Source organism: Vitis vinifera, chromosome 12 (assembly GCF_030704535.1).
Source record: "Vitis vinifera cultivar Pinot Noir 40024 chromosome 12, ASM3070453v1".
Lineage (NCBI taxonomy): Eukaryota > Viridiplantae > Streptophyta > Magnoliopsida > Vitales > Vitaceae > Vitis > Vitis vinifera.
Window position 1 is genome coordinate 23,225,603 of NC_081816.1, and position 20,465 is coordinate 23,246,067.

Below are 20,465 nucleotides of genomic sequence, written 5' to 3' on the forward strand. Positions count from 1 at the left end.
TTTAAATTTGTTTTTAAATAAATAGGTCAATTGAGTCATAAACATATTTGATTGAAACATTAATCACATAGACTTATATAAGACTTAATTTAATCTAATTATTAAATAACTTAAATGAATTATAAAATTTGTTACTTGTTTAATAATTAGATAGTATTTGAGTTTATATTTTTAACTTGATTATTATTTATATCGGGTTTGGGTTGATCTATGTAGTAGAATATCCAAATTTTTACATGATACAAATACAATCCACAAACACTAATTACCACCCCTATTTCAAACTATAAAAAGACTAGCATAATTTTCATAATTTTTCTAAATTTGATTTTTGTGTGAAATATATGTTGGGTTCCCATAAAATTTGAGGAAAAATGTGAGGGAAAGAAAATAGCAAGGAAGAGTAAAAGAAAAAAAAGGAAAATAAAAAAAATACATTCAAAATTAATAAATTATTTTTATATATATTTCTTGAACTCATTTCACTTAGTTTCATTTGTTATATAAATATTAAAAATTTTAAAATGTATAAATTCCTAATTAATTTTAATCATATTGAATTTTCTTTAAAAAATCTTGTGGTGAAATCAAATATAAGAAAACTATTTTTCTTAGTATTTTTTTTTTCTTTTCTTAATACTTTATGGAACCAAACATAATCTTAGAAAATTGAGAACAATGTGCAACAATGTTTGAGGATAAATTATTGATTAACAATATCTAAGAAAAAAAATTGTCATTGATTGATGCTAATTCTAAAATTTCAAACAAACTATCCATGTGGGGTACCATTTTAGAAACCCTAATTACACTTTTGAAAAAGGAAAAAAAAAATAGTGACATGGACCACATAATCTTATGGATTTCCATGATTAATGAAAATTGAATGCTCAACCTACCAAATTCATGGGGGCTTTTGTCATAAAAATATGGTCATTAGACTGGTTATCTAAGGGAATTATGACAATTGGTCCATTGACAATCCCATTTATGGCTCAAAATTTCTCATCACAATCTTGAGAGCTCAATGGTCATCTTTGTGGCTTCATAATAAGGTTAAATGAAGGCCGAAATTAGAAATAATTTTTTAACATTTTACTTAGTAACAATATTCATTTCCAATGGATGACAAATTTTCAAATCTATGTGATAATATTTTCAAAAATTTGGGTTGACCATATTTTTCTAAAACTTAGTTTTTAAAACCGTTTTTTATTCATTAACTTAAAATCAGTTTTTAAAAATAATTTTCAAAATTTTTTTATTTTTCAAAATTGGTGAAAATAATTTTTACTTATTTTCTAAAAATTGTTTGAAAAAAATAATGATCAAACAATATTAAAAAAAAATTAAAATAGCTTTTTGTTTTTAAAAACAAAAAATTATTTTTAAATCACATGATTAAACAAACTCTTAATTTTTAAAACAATTCTAAATTGGTTTTAAGAAAAAAATTTATTTAAAAATTTAAATATAAAAAATAATTTTCTTACTCTATTATGGAAAAAACATTCTTTATTCACGTAGCCCCGCAAATTTTTGTTTTTTTTTTGTTTTGTTTCTTATTATATTCCAAAACACTATAAAAAAACATTTAAAAACATCATAAATTTATTTTTAAAATTAATAAAATTTCAAAAGATGTTTTTAAATAAAACTTTATGGGTTTTGTTTATTTAAAAAATAAAAATTATTTTTAAAAATAGTTTTGAAAAAGAATTTCTTCTACTTTTCAGATACACACTTCCAAAAAGATTTTTCAATTACATACGTACATAAAAAAAAAAAAAAAACCTTGAATTTTAAATTCATCAATACCCATTTCATCGATGATCATCACCGGAAACAGAATCATTTTTTCTTGGAAAAAAAAAAGAAGAAAATTTTATTTTTAAAAATAAAACCGTACGACGGACGAAGTCATTGTAGGAAGAAAGAGCATGTTTGGACACACAAATAAGAAAACCCTGAAGTGGGGCAAGGACCTGTTTGGAAACAGAAACGGCGCCGGATAAGAGCGTGCGCAGGATATAAAATGGTCCTATCACCTCCCAGCGCAAATTAGGGTTCATCACCAGACAAAATTTTTCTGCTCACCACCTTTTGCTCCTTTCATCCCTCTCCACTGCTCCATCAATGGTATCCCTCTCTCTCTCTCTCTCTCTCTCTAAATCTTTCTCTCTCTAAAATTTCATATAGACATACATATATAAATTTGTAAATATTTATTCATTTGTAGTTTTATATTTTTTTGTTTGTTTGTTTTTTTTTTGGTAGATATGAAGAAATTATATGATTCAATTCAGCTATTTGTATAATTTTCTGTGAGTAATTTTAGATTTTAACCTTTTTTGGAAATGTGTTAGAAATTTAATGTAATTTTAGCTGACTTTTCTATAATTTATGGTGAATTTGATGTTCAATGCATTAGTGATGAAGGTGGGAGTTGGTGGAGCTTGAATTGGGTTGAATTTTGGTGTGAATTAAGAATTTTTTATTTGGGTTTTCGGTTTTAAAATCAGGGGAGGGTTCCATTTTGATTTTGGGGGAGGGTAGGGAATGGTACGTTTGGTTAGGGGGAAAATGTGGGAAATGGTTTTGAAAATGTGAATATTGTTGTTTGGGATTCAGTAAAATGGAATTGTGTGATGAAACTGAGCTCAATTTTGATCGATTTCTCTCATTTATATGCAGATGTGTGTGATATCCATGGTCAGATGCAATACTTTGTAGCAAGGCCTTTCACCCTTTTCTCTTCTCAATTGACCAGACAATTCAAGCTTTCACTGGTCAACACTGAAGGTGTGTTTTAGATAACTTAGATCATAGAATCATAATATCTATCTTATCAAAAATAAAATAAAAATAGAATCATAATATCTAATTGCTGGTAAAAAATTTTGGAGTTTGTCTTTTAATCTATCTAAAAGTAAATTTTTGTTATGATTCTGTGCTTGAATTTAAATATTTTTGGGGTGACATACGACAGATGCTAGCTGTTAACTTCTGTTAATTGCATCAGTGTATGTTCCAGAGTTGCAATATTATTTTTTAACAAGTAGTTTGTCGGTCTATTTTGCACCTTAATAACTATAGCATCACCGTTGTTTTGAATTATTATAACATATTCTTGTCAGCTGACTAAAAAACGTTAGACGATGTGTATTCTTATTGGTTTGTTATCATTTGAATTTGATTGTCTCTGTTGGACTTGAGCCACTTAAGTGGGTTTTTTTTTTTTTTTTTGGATAAACTATCATGTGCAGGATCTTAGTTTGCCCTTGTGAGGGTTACTGAGAATAATAGAATGTCTGAAGAGGCTGGGCCGATGCTAGTTGTTTACGATGACCCTTCAGATCAAAGATCTTTGTCTTTGGATGATACGAGCAGCACAGAGGAATCACCTGATGAAACGAGGCTTTCGCTAGAAACCACAACTGATGCAATCCCATATATTGGCCAAAGATTTGTTACTCATGATGCAGCTTACGAATTTTATAGTGAATTTGCCAAAAGATGCGGCTTCTCAATCCGGCGTCACCGCACAGAAGGAAAAGATGGTGTTGGCAAAGGACTCACGAGACGCTACTTTGTCTGTCATCGTGCAGGCAACACACCTATCAAGACCTCAAATGAAAGTAAACCTCAAAGAAATAGGAAATCCTCACGGTGTGGATGTCAAGCTTACTTGAGGATAAGCAAGACAACAGAATTAGGAGCACCAGAATGGCGTGTCACAGGCTTTGCAAACCATCACAATCATGAACTCCTAGAACCAAACCAAGTTCGTTTCCTTCCTGCGTATCGCACCATATCAGATGCAGATAAGAGTCGGATTTTAATGTTTGCCAAAACGGGAATTTCAGTACAGCAAATGATGAGGCTCATGGAGCTTGAGAAGTGTGTGGAGCCTGGATATTTGCCATTTACTGAGAAGGATGTGAGGAATCTGCTTCAGTCATTCAGGAAACTGGATCCGGAGGATGAGAGCATCGACTTGTTAAGAATGTGCAGAAACATCAAGGATAAGGATCCAAACTTCAAATTCGAGTTCACACTAGATCCAAGCAACAGGTTAGAGAATATTACTTGGTCATATGCTTCATCAATCCAGTCATATGATGTCTTTGGTGATGCAGTGGTGTTTGATACAACACATCGCTTGACTGCTTTTGACATGCCGCTTGGGATATGGGTTGGAATAAACAACTATGGTATGCCTTGCTTTTTTGGCTGTGTGCTTCTACGAGAGGAAAATTTGAGATCTTTCTCATGGGCATTGAAGGTAATGGAGTGAAGATAAAATATTTTCCTGAATCAGCTTATCACTTAATATTTCACATCTGGTCACCTTCCTTTTTTCCTGATCCACTTAATACCACTTTTGGGCTGGCCAAAAACTAAAGAAGTAGGGTGGGGTTGGGAAGGAAATGTAAGTTTCAATTTTGATAGCTATGATTAATAGGCTAGCAGTCACGAGACAGTTCATGCAGTTGATGGTTAGAAATGATTGGATTAGTCATGTGTTAGGCCATGTCCACTAGTTAGTTGATATTAAAGCTGGGAGCCTCATGATCTGCTGGGAAGTTTATATCCTCTGAGTTCCAAATTGAAGAACCGTATAAAATTGGCCATGTTGGCACAGAACAACTATCCACCATGTTTGTTTTATCCACTTCATATTTTTTTTGATAGGTTGTTCTATCCACTTCATATGAAATTAAATTTCCCATGAATGATGTAGATTGCATTTTCTTGTTGCAGATGAGCACTTTCAGTTATGTGTTACGTTCTTTTGGTTTGTTCTTTCTTGTCATTCTTGTTGGACTGTAGAGGAATTGCTTTATTCTTGATAATGAACCCTCTGCCCATACAAATGCACATATATTTCCTCTCAAAGAGCTTTACTAATACTAATTTTATATCATCTGTGTTCTGTATTACAAATATGAAAGGCATTCTTGGGGTTCATGAATGGGAAGGCTCCACAAACGATATTAACTGACCAAAATATGTGTCTCAAAGATGCCATAGCCATGGAAATGCCTACTACTAAACATGCACTTTGCATTTGGCTGATTGTGGCAAAATTTCCATCCTGGTTTAATGCTGTTTTGGGTGAACGATACAATGAGTGGAAGGCTGAGTTCTATCGACTGTATAATCTGGAGTCTGTTGAAGATTTTGAACTAGGATGGAGGGACATGGTCAATTTGTTTGGATTACACACTAACCGGCATGTGGCCAATTTGTTTGCCTTACGGTCACTTTGGGCGTTGCCATACTTGAGAACCCATTTCTTTGCGGGAATGACCACAACTGGCCAATCAAAGTCAATTAATGCTTTCATTCAACGGTTTTTGAGTGCACAAACCCGGCTTGCACACTTTGTAGAACAAGTATGTTCTCTCTTGCTATTGCTACTATGTTCAATTAAATTAATTGTTGCTGTCATTTGTTTGTGTTATATATATAAATGTCATAATTGTACACAGAATTTTGCAAACAAGACTTAATTCTTTCATTTTGGTTTAATTGAATTGAAGATTTTGGGATGTGATCATTGTAGTATTGGCCTTTGTTGAATATAATGTATTTATAGTATATTATCTTTCCTTGTTAATATAGGTCACATGTATGGTAGTTAGGACTCCTAGCCTTGTATATATATATCTCTCAATTGTAAGTTGAGATTACATGAATGAGAATTAAGGTTTTTCTTCTTTCTCTCTCTCTCAACATGGTATCAGAGCCAGGGAAGAAAACCTAATTCTTTCCTGTTTCCCGTGTCATCAACTCCGGGAAACCTTCCGGTGACCGTGTTTCATTCCGGTCACCTTCCCCATCTCCCAATACTTTCCGGTCAGTCGGAACGTCGTTAGAAACCACTCACCGCCGGCGAAATTTTCCGGCGAACTTTCCGGCGAACTTTCCCGCGCGACCTATTTTTCCGACACCGACCATACCAGAAGGAGCGCCTGGAGGAGATCTCCAACTTTTGTGAAGGCACCGGCACCAAAAGAGCATCCACGCGCCGGCCACGCGCCATTTTCCGGTCGGCGGCTGCATCTCACGCGCCGGCGCGTGAGGGCGCGTGAGGTATTTTCCGGCGACGCGCCTCCTCCTCCAGCTTCGCCTGACGCCGACCAGCCTCCCTACCTCCTTGGTTTTCCCATCCGAGCCCTGCACGTACCTCTTTTGGGGATTTTTGTCTCCGTCGGCCCTCGAAACAGTCTTTCCGGCGAAGCTCCGGCTACTTTTTCTCCACCCCAATCCCTGCACGGGCCTTGGGAAGTGTTCTTCTACCTTTCTGGTGGTACCACGCTGCGATCTGAGGCCGTCTCCCTTTGTTGGTGGTGCCACGCCGCAATCTGAAGCCGTATTAGGGCTCTCTTCGATCCAAACATACTTCATTCTCCAGATAAGTGGATATGGCCCAGTCCTCTGATTCTCCGCTGCCTCAGCCTCCGAGCTCCTCTGCATCTCAGGCTTCTATTGCCTCTGTTGCCCAGCCTGGTAATGCCTCTGCCTGCCTTACCCACACATCTTCTCTTGGACCCTGGATTCTAGATTCTGGAGCTTCTGATCACCTATCTGGTAATAAGGATCTTTTCTCCTCTATTACTACTACCTCTGCTTTACCTACTGTTACCTTAGCTAATGGTTCTCAAACTGTGGCTAAAGGTATTGGTTTGACCCTTCCTCTGCCTTCTCTACCTCTCACTTCTGTTCTTTATACTCCTGAATGTCCTTTTAATCTTATTTCCATCAGCAAACTCACTCGTACTCTTAATTGCTCTATTACCTTTTCTGATAAATTTGTGACCTTGCAGGACCGGAGTACGGGGAAGACGATTGGCATAGGACGTGAGTCTCAAGGCCTCTATCACCTCACCTCGGATTCATCTGCTGCAGTTTGCATTTCCACTGATGCCCCTCTCCTCATTCACAATCGTCTGGGTCATCCTAGTCTCTCCAAGTTCCAAAAGATGGTCCCTCGTTTTTCCACTTTGTCGTCGCTTCCGTGTGAGTCATGTCAGCTTGGGAAACATACTCGTGTCTCGTTCCCAAAGCGTTTGAATAATCGGGCAAAGTCTCCTTTTGAGCTTGTCCACACTGATGTTTGGGGTCCTTGTCGGACTGCATCTACTTTAGGATTTCAGTATTTTGTCACTTTCATTGATGACTATTCTCGATGTACTTGGTTATTTTTAATGAAAAATCGAGCTGAGTTATTCTCTATTTTCTAGAAATTTTATGCTGAAATCCAAACCCAGTTCAATATTTCTATTCGTGTGTTACGCAGTGACAATGCCAGGGAATATTTTTCAGCCCCATTTACTTCGTTTATGTCTCATCATGGGATTCTTCATCAGTCTTCTTGTGCTCATACTCCTCAACAAAATGGGGTAGCTGAACGCAAGAATCGACATCTTGTTGAGACAACTCGTACTATCCTCCTCCATAGTAATGTTCCTTTTCGTTTTTGGGGGGACGCTGTTCTTACCGCTTGTTATTTGATTAATCGCATGCCCTCCTCTGTCTTACACGATCAGATTCCTCACTCCCTTCTCTTCCCTGACCAACTACTTTATTTCCTTCCTCCTCGTGTCTTTGGTTGTACTTGCTTTGTTCATATTCTCACTCCTGGACAGGACAAGCTTTCCGCCAAAGCCATGAAGTGCCTCTTCTTGGGATATTCCAGACTTCAGAAGGGTTATCGTTGTTATTCCTTTGAGACTCATCGATACTTTATCTCCGCTGATGTCACCTTCTTTGAGGACTCACCATTCTTTTCCACCACTTCCGAGTCTCTTCCTGTTTCTGAAGTCTTGCCCATTCCCATTGTCTCCCCACCTGATGCTATGCCTCCTCGACCACTTCAGGTTTATCATCGTCGCCCTCCTGTCGTTGCTCCTCTCCCTTTTGCTGAGGCACCTGCTGACTCACTTCCTATCCCTTCGGCTTCACCTGCCCCGGCTCTGCCTTCTCCTAATGACTTACCCATTGCTGTTCGGAAAGGTACTCGCTCTACTCGTAATCCTCATCCTATTTACAATTTTTTGAGTTATCATCGATTATCTTCACCCTATTCTGCTTTTGTTTCTGTTATATCCTCTGTTTCTCTTCCAAAGAGCACCCATGAAGCTCTTTCCCATCCAGGCTGGCGACAGGCAATGGTGGATGAAATGGCTGCTCTGCACTCTAATGGCACTTGGGATCTTGTTGTTTTACCCTCTGGTAAATCTACAGTTGGTTGTCGTTGGGTTTATGCAGTTAAGGTTGGTCCTGATGGTCAGGTTGATCGCCTTAAGGCCCGCTTAGTTGCTAAAGGCTATACTCAGGTTTATGGTTCTGATTATGGTGACACATTCTCCCCTGTTGCCAAGATTGCTTCTGTCCGCTTGCTTCTCTCCATGGCTGCTATGTGTTCTTGGCCTCTTTATCAGTTGGATATTAAAAATGTCTTCCTTCATGGTGATCTTGCCGAGGAAGTTTATATGGAGCAACCTCCTGGTTTTGTTGCTCAGGGGGAGTCTGGTTTAGTGTGCAGGTTACGCCGTTCTCTATATGGCTTGAAACAATCTCCTCGAGCATGGTTTAGCCGTTTTAGTTCTGTTGTTCAAGAGTTTGGCATGCTTCGCAGTACAGCAGACCATTCAGTTTTCTATCATCATAACTCCTTGGGGCAGTGTATTTATCTGGTTGTTTATGTGGACGACATCGTCATTACAGGCAGTGATCAGGATGGTATTCAGAAACTAAAGCAACATCTTTTTACCCACTTTCAGACCAAAGACTTGGGGAAACTCAAGTATTTCTTGGGAATTGAGATAGCTCAATCCAGTTCTGGTGTGGTCCTTTCCCAAAGGAAGTATGCTTTAGACATCCTGGAAGAAACCGGTATGTTAGACTGTAAACCGGTAGACACACCTATGGATCCGAATGTCAAACTTGTACCAGGACAGGGGGAGCCTTTAGGAGACCCCGGGAGATATCGACGGCTCGTAGGTAAATTGAACTATCTCACCATTACTCGTCCAGACATTTCTTTTCCTGTGAGTGTTGTTAGTCAATTCCTACAGTCACCATGTGATAGCCATTAGGATGCCGTAATCCGCATTCTTCGATATATCAAAAGTACACCAGGCCAAGGTGTATTGTACGAGAACAGAGGTCATACTCAGGTTGTTGGTTACACAGATGCAGATTGGGCTGGCTCACCCACAGATAGACGTTCCACTTCAGGGTACTGTGTTTTTATTGGAGGTAATCTAATATCTTGGAAGAGTAAGAAACAAGATGTAGTGGCCAGATCTAGCGCTGAAGCCGAGTATCGAGCTATGGCTTTGGCAACATGTGAACTCATATGGTTGAGACATCTCCTTCGGGAGTTGAGATTTGGAAAGGATGAACAGATGAAACTCATCTGTGATAACCAGGCCGCATTACATATTGCATCCAATCCAGTCTTTCATGAAAGGACCAAACATATTGAAGTTGACTGTCATTTCATTAGAGAGAAGATCGCATCAGGATGTGTTGCTACAAGTTTTGTTAATTCAAATGATCAACTAGCAGACATCTTCACTAAATCTCTCAGAGGTCCTAGGATTAAATATATTTGTAACAAGCTTGGTGCATATGACGTATATGCTCCGGCTTGAGGGGGAGTGTTGAATATAATGTATTTATAGTATATTATCTTTCCTTGTTAATATAGGTCACATGTATGGTAGTTAGGACTCCTAGCCTTGTATATATATATCTCTCAATTGTAAGTTGAGATTACATGAATGAGAATTAAGGTTTTTCTTCTTTCTCTCTCTCTCAACAGCCTTAATGCATACATGGATTCCAAATTGGATTATGGTTTTGAGTAGGTTCGGATTTCTATTTCCTAGGTCAATCACTGCCATAGATCTCCAAGTATAGAAAGATTTAGGTTTTCTCTAATACCTACATCTTCAGGTTCATTAGGTTACCAATAGGATCTTGGAATCCCCTTACCAAGAGGAAAAAATTGTAAGGAGAACCTCTTTTCTTTGTTTGGTACAGAAAAGTGTAGGTAAAGGAAATACAAAGGAGGGGAGGAAAGTTCTAATTCTCTTTCCTTATTCTTAAAAAGGGTGGGGAAGGTTAAGAGAGGGGGAAGATTTGTTGGGGTCTCTGGACTAAAGAGACCTTCCTCTCCCCTGTCTTGCAACACTTCAAAATGTGATCATCTGTAGCTTCCAACAGGTTATCACCATCATTCTGCCAACCTCCAAATGTTTTGGTCTGGCCACTACCATCACTTAGGTGATTTCCAACAATCCCTCTCTTCTCTATCTTTTCCATCCCCAGCATTCCAACCTTCATTTATCAATTGGTCTAGACCATGGTTCAAAGTCGCGGTATTACTCATTGATTCGGAGGGTCTCGAGGCATATTGGTCTCAATATCTCGGATCGGCATTGGACGATACACAAAATATGTTACATTAGGAACTCCAAAATTTTTAATAGAATTGTTAAATATATTACAAAAATAAATACAATCACATAGACTAAAAAAAATTAATAAATATACAAAGAGAACATTATTCATATAGGGATAGAAGCATATTAAAATAAATTTAAAACTTTTTTATTTATCACCCATACTAAATATTAGATAAAACTAGTAATTTTTATATATATAAAATATATTGTTTAAATTCAATATTTTGAAAATTTTAAAAAATAATCATGAAACACCTTTCAAAATATAAATATCAATTTTCCTATCCAATATATTCTAAATAAAACCATTATAAAAAAAAAAGATTTTTTTATTAATTTTATTTTCATTTAAATAAATAAGTTAAAAATAAATAAATTAATAGAATTTTTGTATTAATATTTATATTTTATATAAATTTAAATATTTATAATGATTTTAGATAATCCCAAATCCCCAAATTTTAGATAATCCCAAAATTTTAAAATAGAAGTTCTCCATCAAACCCCTCCCCCCTCTTCTCTCTCTCTCTCTCTCTTGTTTCTTTGCAACAAATCCAAAATACCTATTTCATCTATCATTTCTCTACAACAACCTACATACCTATTTTTACAAAATACCCTATTCATCTTCTATCCACAGTACCCATTCAACTCTCAAACAACTGTTTACAATATTTCTTCACAATACCTATTTCTCTGTTCATGTCTCCATTACTCTAAAAACTACTCTCAACTCAATGACAACTTCTCACATCATTTTGAAGTTTGAAGGCATAACTTCGATGAAAAATACCCCTACGAGGATGCAAAAGCTTAGGTTTGAAGGATGAAAATGAAAATCGGCTTTGAACTTTCCTTATTTTTTATTTTCCCCACCAATTTTGACTTGGGTATCGGTCTACCATGGCCGAGGTGGATACAACTCGGCTGAGTCATACCGTTCTCGACCGAGATTTTGAACCCTGGTCTAAACCGATTATGTAGGTTTCAATATTTTATTTTAGGTAAAGGAAAAATATGACCTTATGCAAATAGAGAAATCAATTAGTACATAATTATAAAAGAGGAATATGCTAGAGACTTCAATATTTTCTTTTAGGTAAAGTATGGAGTTGTGCAAACAGAGAAATCAATTAGTATCCGCCTCGGCCATGGCCGGTACCAGACCATAAAAGAGTAATATGGTAATTTAATTTTTTTTATTATCGTATTGACGAGCTAGTATTATTGATCTTTGATGTGCTAAATTCCTATTGTTTGTGATAATTAATATTAACTTACTATCTTTAAAAATTAAAAGGTAGTTGACGATGGCAAATGAACCTCCCACATCCCTATTCCTACAATGTTTGAGTCCACCTTTTTTTTTTGTCTATTTTCTTTTTCTTTTATTTTTCTTCCAACAACTAAATAAGGGGACCAAGTTCTGTTAGGTCTCATTTGGATACATATTTTTGTTTTCTATTTTTAAAAACAAAAAATATTAGTAAATCTTATTTAAAATATAGAAACTCTTAGAGGCTTATCTTTAACCGATAATGATTTTTAAAAACTATATAAAAAAATTAAGCCATTAAAAATTTTGAGATAGAAGAATTAGAAAGACTCATGTCTTCTCTTGCCTGTTTGCACTTAACCCCATCAGTTTCAAATGCGAGATCTTGGTGTTTATCTTCTTCAAGGTTATTTACAATCAAATCTTTCTTTCTAACCTTGTCCCACCTTTTTTATTCATCTCCAACTTTCCTTACTAATTTTGTTTGGAAATCTCAAGTCCCTTTTAAGGTTAAGTCCTTTGTTTGGTTAGTGACATACAAGAGGGTAAATACTAATGGCTTGCTACATTTGAGAAGGCCCTACAAAGCTCTCAATCCTAACATCTGTAAGTTGTGTATGAAGCATGGAGAATCGGCAGATCATCTCTTCTTACATTGTCCCTTGATAATAGGGTTGTGGCATAGATTATTCCGAATAGCCAAGATGAATTGGGTCCCCTTGAGGAGCATTTTTGACATGATGACCATCAATTATAAGGGTTTTGGAAAATCCAAGAGAGACCTAGTATTGTGGTAAACTATATGTGTTGCTTTGATTTGGGTTGTGTGGTGAGAAAGAAATGTTAGAATATTTGAGGATAAGGCAAGGAATTCAGAGGTTCTATGGGATACCATTCACTTCCTTGCTTCTTTTTTGGCTTCTTGCACCACATTTTTTAAGGGCATTCTCCTTAATGTGGTTTAACTAGATTGGCTAGCGGTGTGTAGCTCCAAGGGTGTGGACTAGTAAGGAAAGTTAGCTTTGTGTAATTACCAAATAGCTTTTTGCTTTTGGTATTCATTATGTTTAGATCTCTTTTGTGGGAGGATTCCTCATCCTTCTTTTGTACTTCTTAAATCCTTTTTCAATATAATTCATTGTTGTTTCCTATCAAATTTTTTTTTTACTAAGTCAAATTTTAAAATTGTGTTAGTGCTCCTTAATTTTATATTACTACTATTTTCTATTTTTCAAAATGAAAAATAAGGAGTGTATCCAAATGATACCCTAGTAATTTATTTTTCTTTCATTGCTTTTTTCCTTGGACAACCAACAAAATAAAACATCGTGTTCTTTTCTTCTTAACATGTTCCTCCCTTCAATTTTCCTGTCACTTTTCAGTTCCTTTCTATTTGTTGAGATTCAAACAAGTCCTCAAAAAGTAGAAAAGTGAATAGAAAAAAACTGGAAGATTGGAATTACAGAAGCAAGCATGTTGTCTGTTGTCTAGTTTATGTTTGAAACTCGGTTTTTTTTTTTTTCTTCCCTTTTTTGGTGTCTGAAACGGGAGCAATCTCCTTCCTTCATGGAGTTCTGGATTGGTTGATGGTATCCAATTTGTGTCATTTTGCTTAATAGTTGGTCTATTGTCTTTGGATTGTTTGGTTGGAAATCTTTCCTTGTTACTGAAATAGCTGTGGGTAAACAGGTAGCTGTTGCTGTAGATTTCAAAGATCAGGCTGGAGAGCAACAAACAATGCAACAGAATCTCCAAAACCTTTGCCTGAAGACAGGGGCGCCAATGGAATCCCATGCTGCCACAATCCTCACACCTTACGCCTTTACTAAGCTCCAAGATCAAATTGTTTATGCTACCCACTATGCTTCGTTTCCCATGGAAGATGGTTTTCTTGTGAGACACCATACCAAACTAGAGGGAGGTCGGAAAGTGTATTGGGTTCCAAGGGAAGGCATCATAAGTTGCAGCTGCCATCAGTTTGACTTCTCTGGAATCCTATGCAGGCATGCCCTTCGAGTTCTCTCAACAGGAAATTGCTTCCAAATACCAGAGAGGTATCTTCCTGTCCGCTGGCGGCGCATTAGTACATCATCCACAAAGCTCTTTCAGACTATCCCAAGTGACCATGCAGAAAAAGTCCAGTTATTGCAGAGCATGGTATCAACTCTTGTAACCGAATCAGCCAAGTCCAAGGAGAGACTGGACACTGCAACCGAGCAAGTTTCCATCCTTCTGTCCCGGATAAGAGAGCAGCCAGTTTCAATACAAGGTACAAGAGACATTCCCATCCATAGGAATCTTTGATTTGAGTCGATACCTTAAACACTTTAACATAGTAAAAAACTCATGGGAAGCAGAGAGAAACCCATGAACAACCGGTCATGGAAGGAACTTGGGTCGATTCTGTATAGCAAGATTTGGGAGAATGTCTGCTTTTACAGGGTTGGGAAGCTGCCCTGGGGCCTGAAGTTCTTTGTATGACACTTTTTTTGTAGGCTCACATGCAATCAAACCAATACAAGGTGTTGTCTTTCTCAGACATGGTTTTATATCCCTGCTCTTCCCAGAGACTCCCATGTGTCTGATATGTACAAATATCTGTTTGTTGAAAGAGAAAAAAGAAGAGAAATTTTTTGCATTGTGTATGCCCAACTGTACTGGTCATGAGAAGTTACTTTACCTTGGAGTCATTTGCAGATTCAATCTCATTCTACTTGTTCCTCATTTGTTCCAACTCTGAAACAAGTTTCCCAGTCCAATTTTTCAGGTTTCCAAGATAAGCTAGGTTCATGAGAGAAGACCACATCCTTCAATTGAGGTAGTTTAGGGCTTGTTTGAAGTCACTTTTTCAAAGGCAAAAGCTCTTTTCTAAGACCTTGTTTGTGATAAGAATTTTGAGAAATGTTTTATACAGAGCTTTCAATTAGGGGTAACAAAGTTTAATACGACTCAAAACCAACATATTTTTCTTGGGTTTGAATTGAATATAATTAGGTTTATGTCAAATTCAGGTGGACGTGGATAACCTGTTTAGTAAATATATAGTTTTCTGGTCAATTTGTATAACACAAATTTGATTGAAATTGACCCATTTAAGAATTATGTTGATTAATCTAATTATAATTTTAAACTATTTAACTCATATTTGATTCATTTTAAATTTGCTTATAAATAAATAGAAAATTAAGTCATAAATATATTTGGTTGAAATATAAATCCTATAAAATTATATAAGATATAAGTCATTTTGATTATTAAACGGTGGATCTAAGTTTTAAACGAGTTACATGATGTGTTACTTTTTTTTTATAATTATGTAGTATTTGAGTTTATATTATTTATGTCAAGTTATGTCCGGTTTATGTTGATCTGTTGAATAGAATATCTAGGTATTGACATGATACAAACATAACCCATCAACGTGAATTGAGATGACTTATTTACACATCGGAGGAATAAAGATACCCATTTTTTATCAAATGTAAGGAGGAAAACACATTTTTACCTAATTAAATCATCTAAAAAATTATGATCATCTTTATTTTTTTAATAATTTTTTTTTTAAATAGAATTTTCAAACATAAACTTCAATCATATGATATTAGTATATTCTACAATGGAATATGAAAAGTTGGGCTACATTTCAAACAATGTTATGGTTTCTTGTTTTTGACTTTTAATGTACTAAATTACTTAATTCAAAAAAGGGGGAAAAATTTTAGGGCATTGGATTGGTATTTGAGAGAATTATTTTTTTGGGGTAGATGGATCCCCAAATTAACAAAAGGTTCATGTAACTCTTCAAATTGAGCCCAAGACTCAATGAAAATATGAAAATTGAGTTGAAGGATATCATCGTTTAGTATTTCCAAAAATGCTCTTTGTTAATTTTGAGAAAAAAAATTAATATTTTTGAAAAATACTTTTATTTAATTTAATAGTTTTTATTTAATTTAATATTTTTTAAAAATACTTTTATGTAATTTAATATTTTTTAAAATACTTTTATTTAATTTAATATTTTTAAAAAATAAATTTATTTAATTTAATATTTTTTAAAAATAATTTTATTTAATTTAATATTTAATTTAATATTTTTTTAAATACTTTAATTTAATTTAATATTTTTGAAAACTACTTTTATTTAATTTAATATTTTTGAAAAAAAAAATTATTGAAAAAAATTATTTAACTTAATTTTATAAAATATTTTATATGTGTTCTTAAAGGGTATATTTGTCCGTTACTATTTCATATCCTTCAACTCAATTTGAAGAGTTATATGAACCTTTTGTTAATTTGGGGGCCTATCTACCCCCAAAAGATAATTCTCCCTTGGTATTTTATCAAATTTGGATTTGAATTTTCAATGATCATAATTAAATTTAGTGCATGTTTTTAAAAACAAACAAAATTTTGTTTTAGAATTCAAATATAAAAAATTAATTTTTTGACTTATTTTCACGATGGATATCATGTAAAGACACTTATTTACAATGCAAAAAGGGAAAATTTTATAAAATATATTTTTCATAATTTCAATTATTACTTAAAACACTCTTAAAAATAAATAATTTAAAATATCTTGTAAAAAATATTATTTTTTTTGAATTAAAAATTTTGTTTTGGCACTCACACTGACGTGGCAAAATCACGAATGACACTATACATTAATGAACTGGAGTTGACCGTAGGCAATCAGAACCCATTCAGTGTTATCCACCCATGGACCGGGCCTCATCAAGCCCAAACAGCCAGCCCAGCCCAGACCAACCCAACCCGACTCCATCATGATATTGAATGATTCGTTGTATCGTAGCTCCATCCTCTCCGACTCTGAGCTTCCTCTCCTCTCCCCGCTTCCAGCCACCTTAAGGTTTCTGTCGTCTCCTCTCTTCTCTTCCCTCAAATTGTTTTTTAATTTTTTAATTTTTATTTTTTGGCGAATTAAGAGTGTCATGATACTGTAGTAGCTGTAAAACACAAGGCCATCGTCATTACAGTACATCTGTGCTGCATTCACAATTTTGATTCTTTAATATTCTATTTGTTTTTTTGGTTTCATTTTCATCCTGGGTTTTGTGGGGCTTCTCCAATTTTTCATATTTATGTTTTTTTTTTTGGTAATATGATATGTGGGTTATGGGTTTTGAACGATTTTTTTTTTTCTTTGGGATTTCTTGCTATGTATGATTGGATTTTTTTTTTTATTTAATGGGCTTTTTCCTGTTGTTTTTGTTTCCAATTACTGAAAAATTCAACCCAGTTAAGCTAAATTATTTTCTTAGGCTTATTGTTTGTCCTGTAGTTACTGTAAAACACAATGTCCTCATCATCATCATACATGTATGCTACATTCAAATCAGTGGGGGGGAGGGGGGGTGTGTGTGGCGCGCGGGCGGGGAGCAGGCGTTGTTGGATTGTGGGTATTTTGATTTCTTGCAGTATTTGGTATAATCAAGTTATCTTTGATTTCTTGGCAGCTGCTGCTTCTTTTTCTTCATTTTTTTCCACAATGAAATTAAAGTTCAACCTTTTTAAGCTAAATTATTGAATTTTGATTTTGTGGGCATTGGTTTCCTGTTAATTGAACCTACTAATTATCAATAAAAAAAGTCGAATGCTAGTGAAAAGGTAGGAATTGTTCTGGAATATGGAAGGTGACTTGATTGGAAAAGGTTGAATATTTAAACACACATGGATTTGATGATTTAGGATTGGAGTAGATTGTGGTTAATTGGTGTTGTTGCTGCTCTCGGATTGAGGAGATGGCAACCACATTCTTCTCAAGTGGCCCAGTTTTTGTGGGCTTTCTCAGGTGCAGCATTTTTCCCGGATGAGCTCTCTGACTTGCTGGCATGGAATTCTAGTTGTCACAAAGAAGATGAAAATGAGAAAAATCTTTTGAAATTTGAATTTTTTTTGGAGTTAGGATAGTGAAGTCTGAATATTAAGTATGGATCCTAGTTCATGTGTTTTATATTTCAGATACTAAAATGAATACTCAACGAGATGGAACCATCTCTATGAAGGGCTTTTGGAGCTTTTGAGGGTTGAGATCAGAAGCCCATTTTTTACAGTCTTTACTCTTGTGATTTTGGGATTACTTAGGGAAAGGAAACTTGCCCTTTCAGATTTCACTGGGAGGTTGTTATTAGCTGAAGGCATTGTTTATAGCCATTGTTTTCCTTCCTTTATTTCTATAGGTTGTTCTCATACACACGCTGTGAACTAAGGTTTGCTTCTAATGCATTTAGTATATTCTTCTTACTAATAGAAGAAAAGGATTTTGAATTGTAATTCTTTGCTCCATATTAGGTGCATGTGTGTTTTCACATGTATGATAATAGGAATGCCATGTGGAATTCTCAGTTGATACCTATAATTTAGATTACTTGACTGCATTTTTTATTTGTGTTTTCTTACCATTTACTATTAGAAATTCATGTTCATAGATCATTGGAAACAACTTTAGCCATGTGTAAAGTTGAAATTTTTCGCACTTTAGGAAAGGTTGAAATGACAAAATATGGTGCTTTGGTTCATCTCGGCAATCAACTTGACCTTTGAACTTTGAACTACTTTAGTTTTTCCTTTTTCTCATGGATCCTTTTTTTTCATCTTATGGCCTTTTAAGACCGAATAGTTGGAGCTTCCATACAATATTTTATATATCAGATTTCATGTGCTTATTGTTCCTTTTCTAGTTATTTTTTTAACCATTTGATGTTATCAGTTGAGCGTGAAAAATGTGATTTCTATTATGTGTTGCAGTGTAGCACCGCTTGAATTGTTCTGGGGGAAAATGCATCCGCCTTTAACCATATACAAGCACCCAATGTGTGCAGAAGTGAGTATATCTCCCCTATTTTTCTCCTGAGTGCACAAAATGCTTGTCTTACCATTCCTGCTCATGACATTGGGAAAACCATTCTACAAATTTGTTAACCTTATGTTGGGTTCTTGGAGAATTTGAAGGAAAATGTAAGGGAAAGAAAATAGAAGAAAGAAAAAAATGAAGGAAAAAAAAAGGATTTAAAGTTAAATTATTTTTACATATTTTTTCAAACTCATTTCATTTATTTTTCCTCTCTATACAAAAATAAAATAATTTGAAAATGTATAAGTTTTTAATTGATTTTAATTATATTTTATTTTTGTTGTATTTTCCATGTTAATCCATGCATGAGATTTTTTTTTTTTTTTTTCTCTTTCCTTAATACTTTCCGATAACCAAAAATAGCCCAAATAAAATCTTTAAATGAATTAAAGAGTTTTTATCTCTTTATACAGCCAGTCAGAAGCCTAGTGGAAGGGGGATTAAGCTATGCTGATAGCTATTGTAAAACCTTGTGAACTCAACTTCTGAAGACCTGTTTTTATTAAAAATATATTTGGCATGAATGTGGCAAACTAGTGAAATAGGGCCCAAGCCAACCCCAACTAGTTGGATTCAGAGCTGAATATAGGGTTTGCAGTGGCGACATGATTTCCATATGGAACTTTTTTTTTTTTGGTGCTTCAAACACGATGTTTCTTTCCTTTCATTTAACTGTCTCAATGATAATTTCTTCCTCTCTGGAAGTGTTCTTTTCTCCAAATCAAGTAACCGAAAATAGAAACAGAATAATTATTTTATAATTGATTTTTCTTTTTCCTTTTTTTTTGGTGGGTGCAGATTATTAAGGCGTTCCAAAAATGTCATTCAGACCATCCTGTTGGAAAATTCTTTGGTGAATGTACAGAACTCAAGATAAAACTTGACCGCTGTTTCAGGCAAGAAGTGAGCTCAGTATATTTCTTTCATGCCTCTTTCTGATGAGCATCTTATATAGGATTTTGCTGTAAGTTTTATTTTTTAATTTTTCTTTTTCTTTTTCTATTCTGCCGCAGAAAGTTGTGAAGCGGAAGAAAAACTTAGAGAAGAGCAGGAAACTGAGGGAAACACTACAAGCTTACAGGAAGGAAACCGCTGAGGGAGGCAATTAAGAGAACTTCATGCAAGCTTAACTATGAAGTTGGAGTTGAAAACCCTAAACCCCCCTTTTTGTGATTCAAAGATTTGTTTCCAGCCTTGCCCGTAAAATATTACATGGCACATTCATAGACGAGGGGATATGTCAAAATCTCCAACATTTCATACTGCCATCTCTTAATTGTGTTGATCCATTTTCATTAAGTTCGCTGTAGTAATAATTTGTTAACCAAACAGATCCATATAGAATGATGCTTTGAAAGGAAACAAAGTTATATTTTGATATTGCAGTATTCCCTTCAACTAACCATTGCATGCTTCAAGTCAAATTTACTGCTCTTATGTATTTAATTTTCGGGGTTTTGGCTGCCTCAAGCATCCCATCTTTGATCATCCTCAATTAGATTGTCATTTTCTTGGGAAACCGATTCAGGTTTTCTGAAGGATTCTCTCAGTTTCCTCTTCAACTAGGAAGTTTGGATGCAGACCCTCATGTTTATCAGTTAGCCAAATTTCTCTGTAGCCTCTATAGCATATTGTTTAAATGCAGGAAAAAAGGTTCTTCCCAGCACTTTTATTGTACAGATTCTCAGTAAACAAACATGGTTTCAGACTTTCAGTATCTTCATTGCTGGTAGAGAAAAGGAAATCATGATTCCCAAAACCCATTCACCCCTAGAATACCAGAGAAACAAACATCATTAAGTTAAGCTTAAACCGGCAAAATCTT

At 35.1% G+C, this 20,465-nt stretch overlaps 2 protein-coding genes across 3 annotated transcripts; both read left to right on the plus strand.

Annotated features, from left to right (window-relative positions):
* Window positions 1–1,883: 1,883 nt before the first annotated feature.
* Window positions 1,884–14,484, plus strand: LOC100250520 (protein FAR1-RELATED SEQUENCE 11). Its single transcript, XM_010659641.3, has 5 exons — window positions 1,884–2,139; window positions 2,695–2,802; window positions 3,267–4,285; window positions 4,956–5,399; window positions 13,450–14,484. Exons 3-5 carry the CDS (start codon window positions 3,308–3,310, stop codon window positions 14,062–14,064), a joined length of 2,037 nt encoding a protein of 678 aa, XP_010657943.1. The 5' UTR covers window positions 1,884–2,139; window positions 2,695–2,802; window positions 3,267–3,307; the 3' UTR covers window positions 14,065–14,484.
* A 2,030-nt stretch (window positions 14,485–16,514) lies between these two features.
* Window positions 16,515–20,018, plus strand: LOC100245392 (uncharacterized). Of its 2 annotated transcripts, none has more exons than XM_010659638.3 (4): window positions 16,515–16,636; window positions 18,535–18,610; window positions 19,439–19,552; window positions 19,654–20,018. In XM_010659638.3, the coding sequence occupies exons 1-4, from the start codon at window positions 16,551–16,553 to the stop codon at window positions 19,747–19,749; spliced, it is 372 nt and encodes a 123-aa protein (XP_010657940.1). In that variant the 5' UTR covers window positions 16,515–16,550; the 3' UTR covers window positions 19,750–20,018. The 2 variants fall into 2 exon arrangements, with proteins under 2 accessions (XP_010657940.1, XP_002265456.3); XM_002265420.5 differs by having other exon boundaries at window positions 19,439–19,543.
* Window positions 20,019–20,465: the final 447 nt, after the last annotated feature.